This window comes from Serpula lacrymans (genome assembly GCF_000218685.1).
Source record: "Serpula lacrymans var. lacrymans S7.9 unplaced genomic scaffold SERLAscaffold_1, whole genome shotgun sequence".
Lineage (NCBI taxonomy): Eukaryota > Fungi > Basidiomycota > Agaricomycetes > Boletales > Serpulaceae > Serpula > Serpula lacrymans.
Genome location: NW_006763290.1, coordinates 4,676,033 through 4,696,065, shown reverse-complemented (window position 1 = coordinate 4,696,065; position 20,033 = coordinate 4,676,033). Strand labels below are relative to the sequence as shown.

The following is a 20,033-nucleotide window of genomic DNA, read 5'->3' as shown; positions in this document are numbered from 1 at the left end:
CAAATGCTTCGAATTACAAGCTAAACACGCTTCGCAGGGGCAAAAAGTACTGGGTAAAAATGTTAGTCTTCCCCATAAACGACGATACAGCTGAGATCTTGACAGATTCTCCAATACACGTGTTCTTCTCAGCTTCTACAGTCGTGTATCAATATTCTCGGATTGATCTACCTCAGGAATAGAAGGTGTAAAAGGCGGTATATTTAAGTTATCTATCAAACCATAAGTATGCCCAAAGCAATAAAATATTATGCAGTCTATCAATGTATTAAGCGCCATGTCCCTCGTTTACTTGCCTTTCACCCTGTGCTTGAGCGTCAGTATCAACGTCTAACAGAATCTTCTAGTTCCACATACCATATCTTGACGTAGTCAGCGAACGACACCATACAAATAGTTTGCCATATGCCAAGACCTATCCGAGGAGTAACACCACGATACAAACCTTTGAGACCGTTCTCCTTGTAGATGAAAGATAAAGTGTTCATTATAGTCATTTTGGCTGGTCGGTTGGCATTTGCAGTAGTTTTAGCCATAGATTGCATCTGTTTATGAGCAGAAATCAGAGATAAACTTTGTTGATAGGTCGGCAAAACAGCTACCTCAACTCGAATGACTTCGATAGGCTGATTCCATGTCGCAAGAGCACCACCAATCGAAGATGCAATAATCTTGTCCATAGCACCAAGCTTATCATTTTCTCCCTTGCCCCGGATATTCCGAATAGTCGTTTCGGCAAGACGAGCAAAGCCCATACTAGCCATAGGTATATCAATTGAAACCGCGATTGACCTATTTGAGAGTCGCTTACCGTGAACCCCAGTTTGTGCACTGACGCACAGCGACAGCGTTAACACCCTTGTTAATCCCTCGAATACCTTCCCGACGGTAGATGTCCATGAACACAGCCCATGTAGAAAGGGGCTTTGCACCAGTAGCAGCCTGTTTATGACGAGTAATTTCGGCCGTTTTCATACACGTAGTGAAACCTGAGGAATAGATTAGTAAGGGCACAATACTTAATATCTCGAAAAACAGCAGAGGTCAGTCCCGAAAGATGGTTGATTGAGGCAACATTGCATTATAGCTAGCCGTCACTCGATGGTAATCGTATGCATCATCCCTCCGCTTGAAGTAATGAATTCATTACATGCTAGAAATAGTACTCACCCATAGTAGCATAAGCCTGTGCAACACCGCCACCCATACCACCCAAGAGACCAGCCACAGCGGGACTGATACCGACTCTTTCACCAGCCGTTTCGATTTCCGAAGCAGTGAATAGCAGTACACCTCCCTTTGTCGAAGCCTCGATCCATGCCTGTTAGACCTATGAGAAAAACGAACGTCACGCTAAATTGTGCAGTTTTGTATACTTGCCCATGGAATAAGACCTTGGTAGAAACCCGAAACGCCACCCCGAGCCCAGACCGACTTGGTAGCTTGGAGCATTGTCTGTGACCGGTTGGCTGCCATTTGTGTCTTCAAGACTTCTAATGGCTGACCGAGTGTGGTAACCTAGTTGATGAAAATATGTTAAAAGAAGGACATCTTGTGGGGTAACTTCATTAAGCTTGCCTCCTACCATGCGGAGTTAAGAGTAAGTAAGGATATCAAAGTTAGAGATTTGAAAAATGAACTTACAAACTGTACACATAATATGGCAGATCAAAAACCATATTTTTCTACTCATTAGCACGAGACATTGTTGAAAAGAGCCACAACAAACCATATTCATGATGGCACCTGCCAGCACATTGGTCAAAACGATTCACGTAGACGCCATAGTAGACGGGCTCACCAACAGCAATGTTGGACCAGTTGATACCTTTCTGACCTGGTTCTTTTTGGATGGCCATCGTACGGTGGTCGTGAATGGTATGGGGGTAAAAGGGAAGGGAAGGGAAAGAGAACAAGAGAGGTGAAAGAGAAAGAGTGAAACGACGCGAGTAAAATAGTCCCGACCAAAAATTCAGTTTTGGGGATTACTTCGATCTAACACAGAGACCCCGAAAATCCCCTCCGCTATCCCCATTACCAAGGCACCGTCCGGACGTCTCTGTGTGCTCAGCACCGGTATGCGGTTCCTTTTATAGAACTACAGCACCCGGTTTACGATATGCTGCACTCGGGGTCCTGTCGGACATGGACGCGGCCGCAAGAGCTGTCGACGCTGTTCCGCTCGTGCCATTTTTCTGTGTAAATACGCGCCCAGGGACGGATGATATCTAAAATATACACCGCCAACACACCAAATGCACAACGGCAGCTGATGAGAACAATATATCACATGAGCTGCGGTAACTGCAGCTGGCATTAGCAGGCTTGACACCCCAATCATGTGTTTAATCCGCGTTGGCAATACCGAGTGACTACAATTCAAATCCCTGGTGAAAAAGCTCAGATGGCACACCAAAACATACAAGACACTGCCTCGGATTGACCGAATTTATTATATCAGAGGTCCATCCACTATCCACACACAAATCAAAAGGACCTCCAAATGGTTATGTACAAGATACTTGAACTGGGGTATGTCAACAATATAGAGAGAATCTGGAATACCTGGATATCATGGTTGAACCACACCGTGCACTGGGCCATAGCTCCAAACGTTGAAGGGTTCGAGACGAGAAAAAATAGGCATAATGTAGAACGTTTGCTGCGCCGAGGCGGATATGAAGAGAAGTGATCGGTCGACACGACGATGAGGGATGGAATCCGCACGGAAAACACGAGGCCACCAAAAATCGCCATGGGTGGGTTGTCCAAATGTTGTGCTAATCGACTAGGCAGTTGATACTGCCTCCATTGGCTTGTGCTGCTCCGCGAGTGTTTCCATATCCTCCTTTAATCTAGAATCACGACACGCCGAAATGAACAACGTCATAAGTCAATAAATCATTTTTAGCAAAACCGTTGAAAGATTATGAAAAGTGAAGAAAATGCGGCAATAAATTATGATGTGTTAAAGAACGTGAAGATGTCTAAATTACTCCATAAATCACGCCCAGCGCGATAATTCCACCAAATAAACTTTGAAGTCCAAAAACCTTGACATACCGGGTTATGTGGTCTTGACTCTCTTCTTGCTCTTGCTCAAGATATTGAATCTCCATATTCTTACGACCGACTTCTTGCCTTAGCTCTTCGATTGTCGCTTGGCTCATCTCATTCTCCTCCCTCAACGCCTTCGCAAGCCGGTCAAATTCAGCCCGCATGTCATGCAATTTCATGTTATGTGCTTCGTGTGCACGTTGAAGGTCCTCTTTCGGTACAGTCAACTGGGGCGATGCCGTGTGCATCGTGCCGTTGCTCTTCTGGTTTGAAGGTTCCGCGGCTAATGAGGCCTTGAGTGTTGCCAACTCTCCATCAAGATCGGATAGCTTCAAAGCAATCTCCGATTTCTGCGTTGCGAGATCGGTGATTTCGCTTTCATGAGCTGCACGCAACTTGGTAACCTCCTCCACGCGACTCTTTGCTGCCTCCTCCAGCTCTCTCGTGTGATTCGTAGACATTTCAGTGAGAGACACTTTCGTGACAGCGAGAACGTCGCTGAGCATAACATTCTCGTCACGAATATTAGCGATTTCTTGGCTCAAACGCTCGATTTCAGCAGCCTGGTCGGGGGATGCAGACGCAGATATGAAGGCAGCCCGTGCGTCCTCAAGCTTGGCCTTCAAACTTTCACTTTCCGCACGTGACGCATCCAATGCCGCCTTCGCCTTCGCCAGATCATCTTGAGTGGCTCTGAGGTCTAGCGCTTGACTGTTCAGACGTTTATCCAAATCACCAACTGTTGATTGGATGACTTCTTCGTGTTCAGCTTTAAGGCCTTCGATGGTGGACTGATGCGCTGAGCGAAGTTGTTCGATAGTGGCTTGCGATTCAGCGCGTAGACCTTGTAGGTCTTCACCGTGAGCAGATCCAGCTTCATTCTAGCGGAGCAAGGCAAATTAGCTGACGTCGGCACGTTTTCGATTTATAACATACCTTGGCACGCTCGAAAGCTTCTTGAAGAAGGATATCGTGCTCGGCCTTGACGGCGTCAACTTTAGCATTATATTGTGCTTCTTGGCCCTGTACGCGATATGAATATATGGCCAATGGTCGATCTCTTATAAGTACATACCTCAAGCTCGGCAGTGATCCTCTTGATTTCTTCAGAGAGTTCAATTTGTAGGGAAAGTTGGGCTTGTTCTGCCTCCTCAATTTCGCGAGTGTGCTCATCTGCAGCAGCTTCGGCATCACATCTCGTTTGTTCATGAGCACCATATGCTTCCGTCAACTGTGACTCCAGCGCTTGCAGACTGGTGGCCATGGCTGCAAGATCATCCTTGGCGGCCTGCAGCTGTTCATCGTGAAGTCTTTGGAGATTTTGAGTCTGCAGAGCGTGTTCCTCCTCCTTCGCTTGAGCGTCGTCAAGAGCCTGCTGTGTAGCTGCTGCTGCCTGTGCCAATTCTTCCTCCAGCTTCTGAAGGCGCGAAATAGTTTCAGAATGTTCGTCCTCAGCCTGATCTTGACTCTCCCTCAACTCTAGTATTTCGATCTCCAATTCCGACAGTTTGCTGGCATTCTCATCTTTCTCAGCCTTCAACCCCGCGACTTCTCTCTCCAAAGCCTCTGCACCAGATGCTCTGTCTTCGGCATCCCGCAGTTTCTCTGCTAAATCTTCCAACACGGCAGAGTGAGATGCTCTCAATGCTTCTGTTTCAGCACCGATAGCTTCGAGGTCGGCTTTGGCTTTGAGTAAAGCTTCACGCTCAATCTGGGCAGCTGCAGCTGCATCCGACGAGTTGTTGTCATGCGCTGCTCGAAGAACATCGAGATCATCTTTGGCTGCAGAAACTTGAGTCTCCAGAGCAGCAATCTGGTCTTGGAGGGTCTCGATAAGCTCGGTTTGGTCGAAAGATGCGGCTTTAGCATTTTCGAGCTGAAAGGTCACTGTTGTTAGTCAATGTATAACTTCGACTATGTAGCTTTCCATGTACCTCATTTTGAACCGTTTCCAGGACCAAAAGGTCTTTTTCGCGGTCTTCTTGCAGTTTCACATGCGACTCTCTTAGTTGCTCTATCTCAGAAACAGAAGCATCTCTGGCTGCTTCCAACTCGCTGATTGTCGCGCCTTTAGCATCAGTATCCGCCAAAGCTGTATCGAGGGATGCTTTCAATTCTGCGACTTGTTCCTCGAGAGCTGCAGCTGCCTCGGATTTCGCTGAAAGATCGTCCACAGCCTCTTTCAGCTGTGAGAATGTCAGATCAACAGTAAGTGCTAGAAAAGAGTGAATAATTTACCCTCTTCTGCAGCTCCTCTAGGTTCTTTCCATCCTCACGGACTTCCCTTATGGAGGAGATGGAACCGACGGGACGGATGGTTCTAGCAGGTGCTGGGCTAGCAGGGGTATTTCCCATCAGACTTGTCCTGGAAGGAATCCTCTTCACTGCATCCGAGATGGACGCACGGGGTCTGGAAGGCGGGGCTGCACTTGATTTGAGAGACGCGACAGAGCCGGCAGGAGAGACGACAGAAGGGCGCGTCGAACCTTCCTTAGCGTCAACAGGTGGGGTGGCCTGGGAGGACCTTGAAGTGATGGCAGATAATAGGGAGCCCCTAGACCTGGGAGCGGGGGCAGTGGTGGACCTAGGAGGGATTACAGACGACCTTCGCGAAGGAGGTGCGCCAGCACCTGATGATCTTGAACTCGACATAGCAGGTGCTTTCACTGGGGGGTTGGCAGACGAAGAACTAACGGATTTCTTGAGAGCTGATGGGGCAGTAGAGGTAGATTTTGAAAGGGCAGTTGAAGTTGACTTTGAAAGAGCAGAGGAGGCAGTTGTTGTAGGAGTCTTGCTCCCAGGCGCAGTATGCTTCACAGCACCAGCCCCAAACGTTCCAGAGTTAATAATCTAAGGACACATGGGATTAGGCCATTAATAACAGATACTCGGTAAGACACAACACACCTTCTTCACTGTTGGCGTGGGCGGTCCATTTGATTTAGCAGGTGCGGCCTTGAGGGACACGGCAGGTTTGTCCTTGCCAGATCCAGCAGCGGGTTTCGTCGTGGCCACCTTCCTCGTCACGCCTGGCTTTGGTGAGATAATCTTTGGTTCTCCTGCAGGCTTTGGGTCTTTTGCATCGTCATCATGGACTGTATTATCGGCTGGCACGTTGCCCTCGGATGGTCCTTCCTGTGCGATCGCTTCAGGCTCTACCACGTCAGAAACCTCGTGTTCGGCATGCACGTCGGGTTGGGCAGACGTGTCAACGGATTCTACGGTCATTTGGTCGTCTGGTAAAGGAACAGGGCTATGAGCCTCAATCTCGGCCATTATCACCAAAGATGATGGCGGAATATCAAGACTTTTGAACAGAACAATAAACGAGAGTAAGGAAAATAATTAGAGGCAAAGGACAATACTACTAAAGGGTCGCCAATCAGCAAAAAAAAACCAACTTGAATAGGTCGTGCGCCGCCCGAGGCCGGCCGGGTTACTCCGTGGCGTCCGTATCTGTATATGTTTTTATCTTGTACACTTGTGTTCTTGACGTGCGTACGCGTGCAAGCTGTTTTGGCAGTTTCGAAAGGTGCGAGTTCACATAGCATCTTATCTATGTATCCACGTATCTCACGAACCACGCTCTTTTAGGTCATGCATATCTTGCCATCGATACCGAAAACATCTGTTAGTATTTGCAAAATACACAAGTCGTGTCATAGCTACGGACAAAGATAGTTTAGGGGTTGTCATAACAATCCTCTACTTCAAATCAGCATATAAGTTCAGTGCGTTCAGCGCTGGCTCATCCAGCGAGTTGTGATTATAACTGAGTACGGAGACCTAACATGATTGTGAGTAAATCAAACGACGAAGTCGGCAAAAAGCACTGACACCTCCGGGTTCAACGTTAAAGTGAGTACCTTCATAACCAGGCATTAATACAGATACTACCAGGTCTTATAGACATCGTACCTAACGCGAGCCCAAACCGAACCCATCGAGATATAAAGACACGGTTGAAATGTCCATGCGCGATGATAAGAACGTCTCGTGTGTTCTTTCCTTCTTCCACGTACTGCCTATGGTATTCGCGAACCTGAAATGCGAATACATCAATGGTCAAACTTTCTGCCCTTTCGCAGAACAAACCTTAAGGATCACGTTGTCTATCCGATTGCACATCTCCTCAACACTTTCACCCCCAGGGCAGCTTGGTCGATTAGGTTTAATCTAATGCCCTTAGCTCAAGCCAAGCGTCACCTACCCATCCCTCCAGATATCCCAACCCGGGTTCTTAGCCCTGATCTCATGCGTCAAGAGTCCCTCGTAATCGCCATAATCCCACTCGCGAACTTCCTCTGAGAGTATGTGATCCGGAACTTGAGGCAAATGCTCAAACAAAAGATGGAAGGTCTTGTGGGAACGTTGACGAGGCGAAATGAATGCTATACTAAGGTTCTTTGGGTCGATAATTTCTGGAACATAGAGTTAGCGAATTGGGTCATGGTGATGATCGATGAGACTTACTTCCATCGCCAACTAGGATCTCAGCTTTGGACTTGATCTGACCTTCACCTCGCTGTGTCAAGGGAATATCGGTGCGACCGGTCTATTTCGGTCAAGCAATATTTCTGTACGAAATCAGCTTTCTTAGGGGGAAATACACCTACATGGCGACTATCACCGCGGGTTCAGATCGAGAGGTTATAGAGTCACTGAGAACATAACTTACCCGTTGAGAGACCACTCGGTTTCCCCTAACGCAGAACGGGTATGATAAGGGACCGTGTGATACACGAGTGTTATATGTCATATCAAGACTGTTGCTCACCATGGCGTATCAAGAATAGACGGGGCATAGGACGTGACATGTTGACTGTCTATTTACCAGGAATGTAAAATTGAGGAGATGTTAATCAGACGCAGACCTTGAGTGATAACTTCGGCTCTTCCGAGTCGACGGGAGCATCCCGAGTATAATTTAGAGGCCGGCATTTGCCGGTAGCGGGCGGCCTATTATACGGCGTAGCACCGAACGTACAGTATCCGGCGCCGTACCCTGACCTTGACTTTCGACAAACGCAATGTTCGATGAATGTTGGTCTTCAAGCTAACAAAGTTTATGTTTCTGACATTTCTAACGTTCTAATTTTCAGTCGTTGAACATACTACGGTACCGGCTGGAGGATTTCATGGGTCAGCCCCGCATCCTCAGTTACAATTCGAGGGTTTCGAGGCTTCAGCATATCATGACCGTGACGAAGTTCGTGCCGAGCTCGAAGGAATAACCAGTGCAGTAAGCTTTGCTCGTTTTTAGAACTCTTTAGAAATTGATAGTCTTGCAGGGAGGCAGTCAATTTCCTGTCGCTGCTGCAGTTAACACGCCTATATTTGACCTTGGTCGAGTCCAGTACACCTTACCAGCACCATTGGTATCACTCGCCGTCTCTTCAGATATACTCGCAATGACCTTATCCTCTAATACGATCGTTCTTATCGAGCTCTCACATGCCGAGCAAGTTGTCAAGATACCAATTCCTCGGAAGCCTACGGAGATGACCATCCATAAGATGTTCTTGGATCCATCTGGTCGACATTTAATCGTGACATCTATATCTGGGGAGAATTGGTATCTATATCGTGGCTGGAAAAAGCCAAGAGTACTCAAATCATTCAAGATGGTCATAGAGAGTGTCGCGTGGAATAAGACTGCTCTGCTGTCTTCATCTCATTCGACGTCTACTCGCGAAATTCTGATTGGCACACGAGGAGGTGTCATATTTGAAGCTGTACTTGATGCTGAAGAGGATTTCTTCAAGTCCCAAGAGCGTTATCTTCAAATGGTCTTTACTCTTCCCGAGAAGCACCCAATCACAGGTATCAAGTTCGACTTCTTCCCTCCTTCTGACGCCTCGAATGCACTTATCATCGTGACCACACCTTCTCGAATATATCAGTTCGTGGGTACTCCCGATCGACGGTCTGACGAAGGTGGACGCGTGTTCTCGGCTTTGTTTGCACAATATCGTGATATGGCTCCTAGTTAGTATTCCCACATTGATTCTTGCCATGTTTTAATATTCCAAAGAGATCTCTGAACTTCCTGGAAATTTGCAACACTCGGAGCTTCACTTCTATACACAGAATTCTGACCAGGCTCTCTCACTACCAAAATGTTTGGCGTGGATGACAGGTAGGATAGTTTATTGTACCCTAAATCACATCACTGAGTTGCGTGTGTCTAGGACCTGGTATCTACCATGGAAAGCTTAACTTTGATCCAAACGCTGATGACCATATTGACTCTGCCCAATTACTTCCTTATCCCTCATTATCTTCTCCATCCATATCACCAAGCGGAGCCGTATTTGGTGCTGATGCTCCTCTCTCGATGGCACTGACAGAATTCCATTTCATTCTCTTATACAAGAATAAAATAATAGGCATTTGCAACCTTGACGAAAAACAATCCTACGAGGATGTATTGCCTCTGGTGAGTTAATTACATAAGTAGATGTTCTCTTGTCTTACGTGCTTATTAATGACTACTCCAAGAAACCGAACGAGGTTGTACGGGGGCTAACTGCTGACCCTGTGAGGAAAACGTATTGGGTGTATACCGACCAGTCAATTTTCGAATTGGTGGTCGATAATGAGAGTCGCGACGTCTGGAAAAATTACCTTGCTCAGGGCAAATTCGATGCTGCCTTGAAGTATGCCAAGGTGATTTGATCTCGCCTTATCCTTCTCGCTAGACTAATGTGTTTCCGTCTGATTAGACAGCCGGTCAACGAAATCATGTCCTCTCTGCACAAGCTCAATCCTTCTTCGATGAAAAACGCTATTTCCAAGCTGCACAGTGTTTCGCTCAGTGTTCGGTATCGTTTGAGGAAGTTGCTCTCAAGTTTTTGGACGTGGGTGAGCGGGATGCATTGCGGTCATACCTGATCTCGAGACTGGAGAGGACGCGTAAGAATGTATGTGGCTAACAAAGATTTGAAGTCCATACAAGCTGACATGATTTGCAGGACCTCACGCAACGCATGATGCTGGCTACCTGGCTGGTCGAGTTCTACTTGAGCAAATGCAATGAGCTCGACGATATCATAGCATCTGAATCAGCTTCAGACGATGTCGAAAATCTGCGGGCTGAGCGGATGGTCCTGGAAGAGGATTTACGCCATTTCTTCGAGACTTACAAGGTGTGTATCGAATTGTGTCTGGGCCTGAAATCAGCTTAACTTTGGTTTAAAGGGCAATCTAGAGCCAAATACTGTCTATGAGTTGATTCAGGGGCATGGTCGAACCGATATGTACCTCTTCTATGCTGGTGTAGTGGGTGATTATGGACGTGTAATCGAACATTGGATTCTGGAGGAAGAGTGGATGAAAGCTATTGATGCGATTAACCGTCAGGTAAGTGTCTCTTTAATTTCACTTTGCTTCAACTGCGTCTATAACTCGTGTGACAGTCTGACCTCGAACTGTACTATCGCTTCGGTCCCGTACTCATACATCAAGCGCCCAAGGAAACGGTGGATTCATGGCTTCGCCAACCACTTCTAGATCCCCTGCGCCTCGTGCCATCCTTGTTGCAGCTCCAACATCTCCACCGGGATCCTCTTACGCCCAACCACGCCGTGCGATACCTCAACCACGTGGTCTTCGAACAGCTCAACACCTCGCACGTCGTCCACAACCTTCTCGTCACCTTCCATACCTTGCACTCGCGTGCGCCGGGAGACGACGGTCCCCTCTTGCGCTTCCTCTCCACCGCTCCTGCGGATCCGCTGACTCAAAAACCGTATTACGACCTTGACTACGCGCTGCGGCTTTGCAAGCAGACGGGGCGGACGCAGCCATGTGTGCATATCTATTCGAAGATGGGCCTTTGGGAGAACAGCGTGGATTTAGCGTTGGAAAAGGGCGATCTCGAACTTGCGAAGATCAATGCAGATATGCCGGAGGATGATGCGCCGTTGAAGAAAAAACTTTGGTTGAAGATCGCACGATATGTCGTGCAAGACAAGAAGGACATCAAGTCGTAAGTGGTCTGGCTGTCACGCTTGAGTCATCGTTGCTGATTCACGTGTGCATATATAGTGCTATGCAGTTTTTGGAGGACACTGATATTCTGAAAATCGAAGACATCCTACCGTTTTTCCCAGATTTCGTCGTTATTGATGATTTCAAGGAGGAGATTGCTCATGCTCTGGAAGGGTACTCGGCGCATATCGATGGATTGAAGAGCGAGATGGATGAAGCTACACGCACGGCGGAGTCGATCAAGCAAGATATAGCTGCGCTGAAGAACCGTTTCGTGACCATCGACGCTGGCGAACGATGCTCTGTCTGCTCGCAACTTCTACTTACGAGACAGTTTTACGTGTTTCCTTGTCAACACACCTTCCACGCCGATTGTCTCATTAGCTTGGTGCGACTTTTTTTTTTTTTTTTTTTTTTTTTTTTCACATTGATCAGAGGCCTAGTGGCGCATATATTGATGGTTCACTTTTTTAGGCTAAGGATTATCTACCGGCGCATGCTCTAAGACGGATTCTCACGTTGCAAACGGAGTTGGTGAAGGGGACGCAGGGGCCTGTTGACCGATCGAGCATATCAAACCCTTCGCTCGCTGGTGCCAACGGACACGCACGGCAGACTGCGCAACAGCGAACGCTGCTCTCTTCGAACTTTACGAATCTGACGAGCCCACTACAGAATGGTACGAAGGCGGCCGGCTCTTTTGGACGAAACTTGTTATCTGCGGGAGACCGATTGAGAGATATGATCGTGCCGGACGCATTAGCTTCCGTGGTTACGGCGCCCGGGTGGATACCATCTATGGGACTTGGAGGCAAGGGGAGTCAGATGGATAAGGATGTGGAGAAGAAGATGGAGAAGCTGAGAGGAGAGCTTGACGACGTGCTTGCGAGCAAGTGTCCGCTTTGTGAGAGTGTTGTGGCTGGGTTGGACAAGCCGTTTATCAAGGTTGGGGAGGAGGATACGACGTGGGCACTTTAATAAAGATATTTGGTAATACCCTTTTTTATATGATTTGTGTTTTACATGAGTTTGACAATAAGATACGCGTTATGGGAAAGAGGCATGGTCGGCGGTGATGCGAGAGAGGGAGTGTATCAACCGTTTATCTTCTTTGTCCTTCCGGCTCTCCGTCTCAGCCTGGCGGCTTTTCTTGCACCCATCTGAAAAAAGGACATCAGGATAAGATCGAAGGTGGAGAATGACCCCTAACCTTTGCCTTTTCTTCTTCGAGTCTAAGACGCTCCTCTGCGGCGTTCCTTCGTGCGAGGGTGATGTCTCGTCTCCTGTGAAAAGGGAAGAGGAGCTGCTGGGAAAGGTGGGATGGGTGAGGATGAAGGAGACGCACCGTTTAATGTCGGCTTTTTTCTCGTCTTTCAGCTCTGTCTCGAGCTTCTTGATAGCGTGTTCTTTCTTTGTCTTCTCCATTCTGTCCTGCCAGCTCTTTGCCTTGTGACCGATGGAGCATTGGGAGCGACTGCATGGCGGTGAGCTTGTTTGAAAAAAGAAGAAGAAAACAAGGAAGGACGAGGTGCGTACACGGTTGCTGTTTTTAGTGCCTTCCAAGGTTTTCCTGATAGTTTGCCATTGGAGGAAGCGGTGATGGGGATGGGTGCCTCCGTATCTGTGCTTATCTGCTGTGGTGCTGCAGACATTGTTCGAAAAGAAGGACGCTGTACGGACGCAGTGACTGGAATGGGAGAGCGGTTCCGAATGGGGAGGGGAAAGGGCCGGGAAGGGCCGGAGAGGAAGTAAATTGACAGGCCGCGGCCGACAGAGTGCCGGAGTCGGTAGCGAGTTGGGTTCGATCGAAGACAGAAGAAGCGCAAATGACATACGATTTTGCATGTTTTGTGAAATGTACCGAGAAAAGAAAGTACGTACAGCATGAGCGATACTCATCAAGGCTGGTTGATGATTTCTCACAGGGAGTCATGGTTTAGCCTTGCATTGAGGACGAGGAGTGATGGGTTGTGTGAGAAAAGAGCTGTGCAGTTGGAGAACCAGCCACTGATTTTTACCCATAGATGGGGGGTGTAAAGATGGAGTGCAGTGGTGTCAGTTGCATGGGACAGGGAGAGACCCTGATCATGGGAGATCTGATCTGTCCCGAATAAGGAAGTGATGGGATATATTAAATTAAAATATAAATTATTTAGTTATGGGTTATTTGTGCCTCGAAGACTGGCTTGCTCTGTCTCGCTCAGCCAATCCAGCCATTCCCCTTCCCCTCCCTCATGACCTCGTCCTTCCCTTCTCCCATGGACGCTAATGACGACAACTCCCTCCTCCATCACCGCAACCCACCTCTCCAACACCACCCGCGCTTCCCCTCCCTCTCACAGTTCCCAGACTCCCCCTCTGTCTACAGTCACCCCTACTTCACCCCCCGCCCCCACCACAGACCAGACGACGACGACGACGGCGACGGCGACGCGTCTCCCTCCTTTCCTCTCGACCCACCCCCTCCCTCCATCTCAGAGCCTCACTCCCCCTACTCGCATCGTGATCGTCTCAATGACCCCACCGCTAGCACCTTGGACCTCGACGACGATCCGTACCCCGCTGCCTCTTCCAATACCTGCGGTCAGGGCGACACCCACAGCCCAAACGACAGCGATCCAGACTCGGAGCACAGAATGAGCTTGCTCGGCCCAAAGATGAGATTCCATTCCCGCGCTCCTTGGGAGACTGGCGAGGACACTCGTGAAGAAGGGAACGAATCTGACCGTAGCAGCAAGTCTGCCTTATTTGCTAGGAAAAATAGGACAAAAAGCTCAAGGGGCGAGGTCATCATCAGGGCCTTTGGCCGCGCTACTTCTACCGCCAGACCCAGCGGCGAGTCCGCTCGTTCACACCCAAAGCAGAAGAACTCCTTCGAAATATCCGCGGGTAACTACTCTAGCTCAAGGGGCGCCTTATAGTCAGTCTTTATTTCTTCTCAGTCAAACCCATTGGCCGATACTTGCTTTCTTTCTTTTTCTCTAACAAACTCTATTTTCTCTTATTTTTAGTACCCTTGCGCACGAGTCCCTCTCTACCTCATCCCTCACTCCCTCCCCCTCGTCCTCCATCGGTCCTTCTATCGCTCGTCAGAATTTCTCCTTACCTCGTACAGGTCAATTCCAACTATCACACAATCCTTTCCTTAGAGCTCAGGCTGATTCACATCATTTTTTAGCCGCCCCTCATTCTTTTACAAACTACACACAATCTTCTCCGTCCTCTCAGCCTATCAATTCCTCTCCGTCTTCCGACATACCTAGACCCTACGCCCGCACTAGGACCCCCTCGTCCCCACACTCCTCCCACAAAAGACCATCCAACGACGACTTTGTTCATCCCTACGCTAATCCAGACTTGGTGGTGTCATACGTCCCAGAGCGCTTTCCCTGTTCCCCGAGTCGGTCCGTATTTAGCCATATGCCCCGTAGCGAATCAAACGTGACAGTAACGGACACGATGAGCTCTCGGTCTGGAGCGGTATCAACCATCACTCCGGACACATCTGCCGCATCCCTAGCGTCAAAGGCTCGCGAGCCAGCTCTACCTAGCAGCAACCGAATACAGGGGAAAGAGATATCTGCTCCCGTTTCGGTGAACAATCATACACTTCGCACGCACGATTTGAATTCGCTGCGTATCAACCAGGATCGCGAAACAAAACTATTGGCTCCTGGGGGCCCTAATGGCTTCCAGAGGTGGATTGACCATCCTACATCCCCTACAGTCACCCTTATTTCCCTGCAAGAAGCTCAGGCGTTGGCCAGAGAACGCTCTCGAAGCGCTACGGCCAATGATGCCGCCTCTTCAAACACGACGTTGACCCGCCTTGGTTTCCCCGAATCTCAAGAGAACTCGATTTCTCATGAATCGAATAGCAGCGGAGCAAGTCAAAGTCCACCGGGGGGCAGGGTGAGAGGTCGATCTATTAGCGCAGGAGCGCGCGCTAGGAATGCATTGCACTCTATGGTGGGGGCTCCCCAGGTAGAAGCTACCTCTGGCCAGGGGGGACCACGTGCGTTGAAACATAAGAAAAGTGGGTTTATGAGAATATTCAACGGACGGGAGCGCGAAAAGGACAAGACGACGCCTCCACCCGTACCTGCTCTTTCGGATGTCTACTCGGAAACCAACGTGTCGTACCAGCACGTACCGACAACGCCAAAACTGCCGCCGTCTCGCGTACCAGTGCCTTCGTTGTCACCCTCTCTTTTGCAGGATTCTAACGGTGGGAAGTCACTGCAAGATGTACTCGCTTCTCAGGATGTGCTCGAGGTCAGTCAACCGATTGTCAAGCAAAACACGAGCCCGCAGCGGAAACACACCCCTCCTCCACTGTCCATCGTTACAGGAGGTACGGGTGCACGCTCCCTTTCATCTGCTCAGCCGCCTCCTCAGTCACGCATAACGCCCATCGCAAGTGCGATTTTCACCCCTGCACCTCAATCCCCGCAAAGTGCACCGCCTGGCACTACCGATTTCCAAGCTCTAAAACTCCGCCCCGTTTCTACAACCTTCAGTGCACACTTTACTGATATCGTCGTCGGCCCACAAGCAGAGTCCGAGTCTCCTACAGATATGGAGTCTGAATCCCCCAGTTCTCTCGGTACTGCAATGTCACCAATGACGCCTGGTTCTGCGTTGCGTAGTGATGGAAGGCCTTCTGTCAGTGTTGCGCCAGGAAATCAGTCTGTGGTGATCCAAGCTTTGCAAGATCAGATCATCTCCGCGAAGAAAGCTTGGCAACGACAGATCTGGGAACTTGAGGGGCAAGTGCGGGATTTGAAGGCCGAAGTGGAGGATCTGCGCGGGACGGAGGGAAGAGATAGGGATTACTGCGAGGTCTGTGGGAGGGGATCGATGCATGGTGACCACGACGACCGTGGTGCTCGCGAGTTTGGCAAGGAATTGGAAGCTAGGAAAGGAGGAGGGGTCGTTAACCGACCCAGAGCACGTACTGGGGATGCAGCCCGGTTTGGAAGTGGGTATTAACACCACAAAATTATCCCAACACAACAACAAAAAAACTACGCTCTCGATCTTTCGCCTTGGTTGGATGGATTGAAGAATAAACGTCACCGCCCCCGCCACTCATTATATCTTGGTTTTTTTTAAAGTGTCTTGTATGCGTGCGTTATCCTATCATCTTATATTTGCATATAATCTTTGTTGTCAATGTATTTCTTGCATTACTACCTGTCCTTCGCGTCCACACTACCATATTTCTAATGTCTTTTCCTTTTTTCGTTGTTGTTACCATTTAGTCCTATCGCACGTCTATTTCGCAGTTGTGACACACTCTCGTTCATGTTTACTCTCGTTTTGTTATTGAAAGTTTTATACTCCCTGTCCTGTGCATATATACTTTTTTCCAAACACATATTCTACTTGATGCAAAGTAGGATTGCAAGACATATAGCTGCACTACAAATAAGGGTGTCTCGTAAAAAGTCATGAAAGAGTCCGGTCAACTGTCGTCGTCTGCCCCGAGTAGCCATCCGATACCCTTCTGCAGCACCCGGCTTGCCTGCGCCGAGACGACATCCCCATCGAATCCAACACCGCCTTCTCCCCTTCCCCCCGATTCATCTTCTCTAGAAAACGTAGAACGACTTCTCGCGCCAACAGAGAATGGGAAATTTGATGCCATGCGATTGAATGTCCGACTTGCCAGTGCAGCAGCGTCTTCTGCGTTTACCAATGGCGATGAGGGCATATGCAAATCATGCAGACGCATGCCCAGCGAAGACAGCTGCTTATCAGGAGACGACACCCGTTTGCGAGGCGCCTTCGTCGCATAACCTGCCAGTTCTTCTCGCCGCCTTTCCAGATCTTCTTTCTCGAGGCGGCGCCAAGCGTTCAGCACATCATGCAGTTTATCCGCCGGACATAGTTCGAGGGCGCGTCCCAGAAGCAAGAGCTTCTTCCGCACATCCGGGAATTCAGGCTGACGGCCCAGCTGAAAGCACGCCACCCAACACACGTTGCTCGCTTCCTGCACCATGGGTTCTTCAACGCCCAAAGGCGCCGCGGAGCGCAGGTGCAGAACGGTGTGGATCATGCGCTCGCTCGCCTCGTACGCCCTCGCAAAGTCCTCGGCTTGCAGAGCGGTGTCGGCGAGCATGGCGAGGGTCTTGGCCTCGGCGGCGACGTTGTTTCGGAATCCGAGCTTGTAGAGGAGGTCGAGGATGACTTGGGTGTGTTTGTAGGCGTCTGCGTTGCTGGAGAGGACGCGGGAGATGAGGGAGAGGCGGTCTTTGGTTAGGCGGATTTCGATAGGGGAGATGGGGATGCCGGGACGGGATATGATATTGAAGGAAGACAGACGCGAGGTGGCTTCGATGAATTCTTTCTCGCTTGAGAGTTTATCCGAAGGTGGGGGGACGTCCAGACTGGTCTCACTGTCATTATCGTCTGTCGGGAGAAGGAAGAGAGAAAAGGGGGACTTGCCATTCATATGCTAGTTTCATATCCCCAAATTTGTAGTTACCAGAACTCGCGTTGTCATAAAACTCCCTCGATGCGGCTAGACAGATATCTTCGACCGCGTCGGAGCTAAGCGACAGCTTTTGGTTCGCTGACCGAAGCATGTCTTTGGCGATATTGAATCCTGATTATCGAGAAAAATGGATGAGAAAATCGCATTGGGTGATGAGATTGTAAACCGAGACTTACTACCCGAGCTCAGAAGGCCTGCAAAGAATATTCGAATGACCTCGTCGTTAGATAGAAGGCCAAAGGCGCTCTTCAAACCGGTCTCGCTTATGCTACAGAGCTTGAGCATGTCATCCAATAACCATTCCCAGTCTTCACGTCGCGTTAATTCTTCCCCAGGTCCACCGGCCCGCCGTGCCATCCTGTTTGCCCAAGCACGCTGCTCGGCGGCGTCATGGCTGCTTCGTAGGAACCACTGCAAAGGGGCGGCGACGTTCCAGCGTGCAAATATCTCGCCTGATTCGAGATGTACGTCGAGGATGTCCAGAGCGCGGGAGAGTGAAGCAAGGGGGAGAGGGTTGAAGAAGAGGAGTAGGTCGGGTGCGGTGCAGTGTGGGCGCGCGGTAGATGGTACGACGAATGCGCCGAGGGATACCAGTGTAGAATCTGCCTCGTCTGCTTGGTCTTCGTCGTCGCGATTTATATCCCAAGCGGGTAAACATTCGAATATGCGGCTCATGGTTGACCATTCGGTCTTGCTGTTGCTGCCATACAAACATGCAAGCGCGAGTTTGGCGAGGACTTCATCGTCACGGACGAGACGTTGGGCGGGTAGGAGAGTGGGTTTGGATGCTTCGAATATGGCTGCGGAGATGGAGAGAGGGGCGGTGAGGATGTAATCGTAGAGAAGACGATTGGGGAGATCAGGGTCGGGCTGTCCTGCTCGTTCTGCACGCGACTCGAGTACAAAGAGATAGGGCATGACAAGCCTAGAGATGTCCTTGGCTATGGTATCTGGCGTTGAGTGAGATAGGTAAGCTTTGACTATGCTTGCAGGATCCATAGAATGCCAGCGAGCAAGTGTCCAGTCATCTTCTTCTGCTGCGTCGCTTGAATGAGGAACGTCGTATACGAGTCGTGCTAAAAGACTGAGTTCTTCTCCCAGTTCATCGAGGTCGGGTACACCCTGTGATGCGCCATGTTGTATGAGTGCGAGAGCGATGTCGACCATGCCTGTTGAGGATATGACACGGTCGACGCGCTGTTTATACCACGTTATTACTTCTGTGCTTGTCAATAGCTCTGAAGAAGCCTCTGTGTGTGTTTGTGGGTCAGACGAAGAGAGTCCCAAGTCCATGAGTGCATCAGAGGTGAGAAGAGCTGCCTTCACGTCCACGCTTTCGGCCCAGTCAGTCTCCTGTCTCCAATTCTGACCTGTGAACTGGGCTTCCATGTCAGTGGAGGCATCACAGCCAGGAAGGAGATCTCTGTATTCGGACGGGTGTGCATGGTCAGGTATACGGTCAAGGATGGTGAAGCGGTATGCCCATAAGGATGAAGTATGGCGAGATAGCAGAATATGAAGAGCGGGATAATATTCATGCGCGGCGAATATACGACTGATGTCCAGCAAGTCGTCCACAAGAAATATAGATAGTGGAACTGGCGAATCGACGGGTGAGCCTCGTGGGGGCTTTGTGGAAGACGTGTCAGGTGTTCCGTCTGCCCAAGGATCGTCCTCCCATTCATCGTCAAGTTCATCTTCGTTTGTCGCTACAGGAAGTTCCTTGCAAAGTTCGACAAAGGTATTGAGCCTGTCGAGACGATCCAGTAGTATGCCACGCATCTGACATAGCTGAGCATCGACAGGCGCGTCACGGAAATGCGAGGCGAGAGCGTCCCTGCGTGTCTTGACCTCGGCGTCGACGCTAGAGTCTGCATCAGCCTGCCCATCATCTGATGCATTCAAAGCTTCCTCCACCAAGATTTTAGAGAAAGTCAGTGATTTATTTCCGCTTTCCACCACGCTCTCCGTCCGTTCGACACCAAGCTGCAGAAGGGAGCGTTGCACTGCTACGTCGTCTACCAACCTGTCCACGCACGCAGCTGCCACCCACAAGTCGTCCTCCAGGGCTCTGAGGATCTCCTCGACATTGTCGACGGTGAGCTCGTCGTCTGAGAGCGCTGTCCAGTGGGTGTATGGGTCGTCAGAGGAGGACATGATATTCGTGGAACGTGAAAGGTATCGACCACGTGTAAATTGCGGAGGAAGAAAACGGCCACACGTCGGCCTGCGTGTCTTTTGAACCGACACCGTGTCGTTCACACATTTAATCCATTACAGCGATCCTCGTGTGTGCCTTTTCATTCAAGTATAAGCTCGTCAATGCGACTATCACAAAATGCTTTCCATGGTGGAAAGCCACTCAGAGTCAGAGGTTGGATCCGGTTTCATGATCACTCCTAAGATATGTACTCTCCTGATCGATAGTCATGCCTTTGTAGCTTTGTAGCCCTGATTTCATACCGGATGCATCGTCGATATCTGC

The 20,033-nt window shown here is 49.5% G+C and overlaps 5 protein-coding genes across 5 annotated transcripts; 1 reads left to right on the top strand and 4 right to left on the bottom strand.

The window, feature by feature from the left end:
- Positions 1 to 182: 182 nt before the first annotated feature.
- SERLADRAFT_455212 (uncharacterized protein) lies at positions 183 to 2,046 on the bottom strand (the record flags this gene model as incomplete). The annotated part of the gene is made up of 8 exons (XM_007312733.1): positions 183 to 299; positions 357 to 545; positions 603 to 756; positions 812 to 989; positions 1,171 to 1,321; positions 1,381 to 1,518; positions 1,730 to 1,746; positions 1,802 to 2,046. The coding sequence occupies 8 exons, from the start codon at positions 1,857 to 1,859 to the stop codon at positions 261 to 263; spliced, it is 924 nt and encodes a 307-aa protein (XP_007312795.1).
- A 4,595-nt stretch (positions 2,047 to 6,641) lies between these two features.
- On the bottom strand, positions 6,642 to 7,956 carry SERLADRAFT_455203 (uncharacterized protein; the record flags this gene model as incomplete). The annotated part of the gene is made up of 9 exons (XM_007312732.1): positions 6,642 to 6,843; positions 6,895 to 6,923; positions 6,976 to 7,099; positions 7,153 to 7,213; positions 7,268 to 7,478; positions 7,531 to 7,612; positions 7,674 to 7,680; positions 7,736 to 7,760; positions 7,835 to 7,956. 9 exons carry the CDS (start codon positions 7,872 to 7,874, stop codon positions 6,763 to 6,765), a joined length of 660 nt encoding a protein of 219 aa, XP_007312794.1.
- A 131-nt stretch (positions 7,957 to 8,087) lies between these two features.
- SERLADRAFT_432569 (uncharacterized protein) lies at positions 8,088 to 12,027 on the top strand (the record flags this gene model as incomplete). Its single annotated transcript, XM_007312731.1, has 12 exons — positions 8,088 to 8,100; positions 8,160 to 8,299; positions 8,349 to 9,045; positions 9,092 to 9,196; positions 9,249 to 9,496; positions 9,559 to 9,726; positions 9,783 to 9,980; positions 10,032 to 10,205; positions 10,258 to 10,419; positions 10,476 to 11,047; positions 11,107 to 11,437; positions 11,524 to 12,027. 12 exons carry the CDS (start codon positions 8,088 to 8,090, stop codon positions 12,025 to 12,027), a joined length of 3,312 nt encoding a protein of 1,103 aa, XP_007312793.1.
- A 76-nt stretch (positions 12,028 to 12,103) lies between these two features.
- On the bottom strand, positions 12,104 to 13,100 carry SERLADRAFT_455193 (uncharacterized protein; the record flags this gene model as incomplete). Its single annotated transcript, XM_007312730.1, has 4 exons — positions 12,104 to 12,211; positions 12,261 to 12,332; positions 12,395 to 12,523; positions 12,586 to 13,100. Coding segments are annotated over 4 exons (657 nt in total), but the record flags the coding sequence as incomplete, so codon positions are not given.
- A 1,826-nt stretch (positions 13,101 to 14,926) lies between these two features.
- Positions 14,927 to 19,705, bottom strand: SERLADRAFT_444474 (uncharacterized protein; the record flags this gene model as incomplete). Its single annotated transcript, XM_007312729.1, has 4 exons — positions 14,927 to 17,441; positions 17,500 to 17,659; positions 17,725 to 18,784; positions 18,875 to 19,705. 4 exons carry the CDS (start codon positions 19,703 to 19,705, stop codon positions 16,517 to 16,519), a joined length of 2,976 nt encoding a protein of 991 aa, XP_007312791.1.
- Between the last annotated feature and the right edge of the window lie 328 nt (positions 19,706 to 20,033).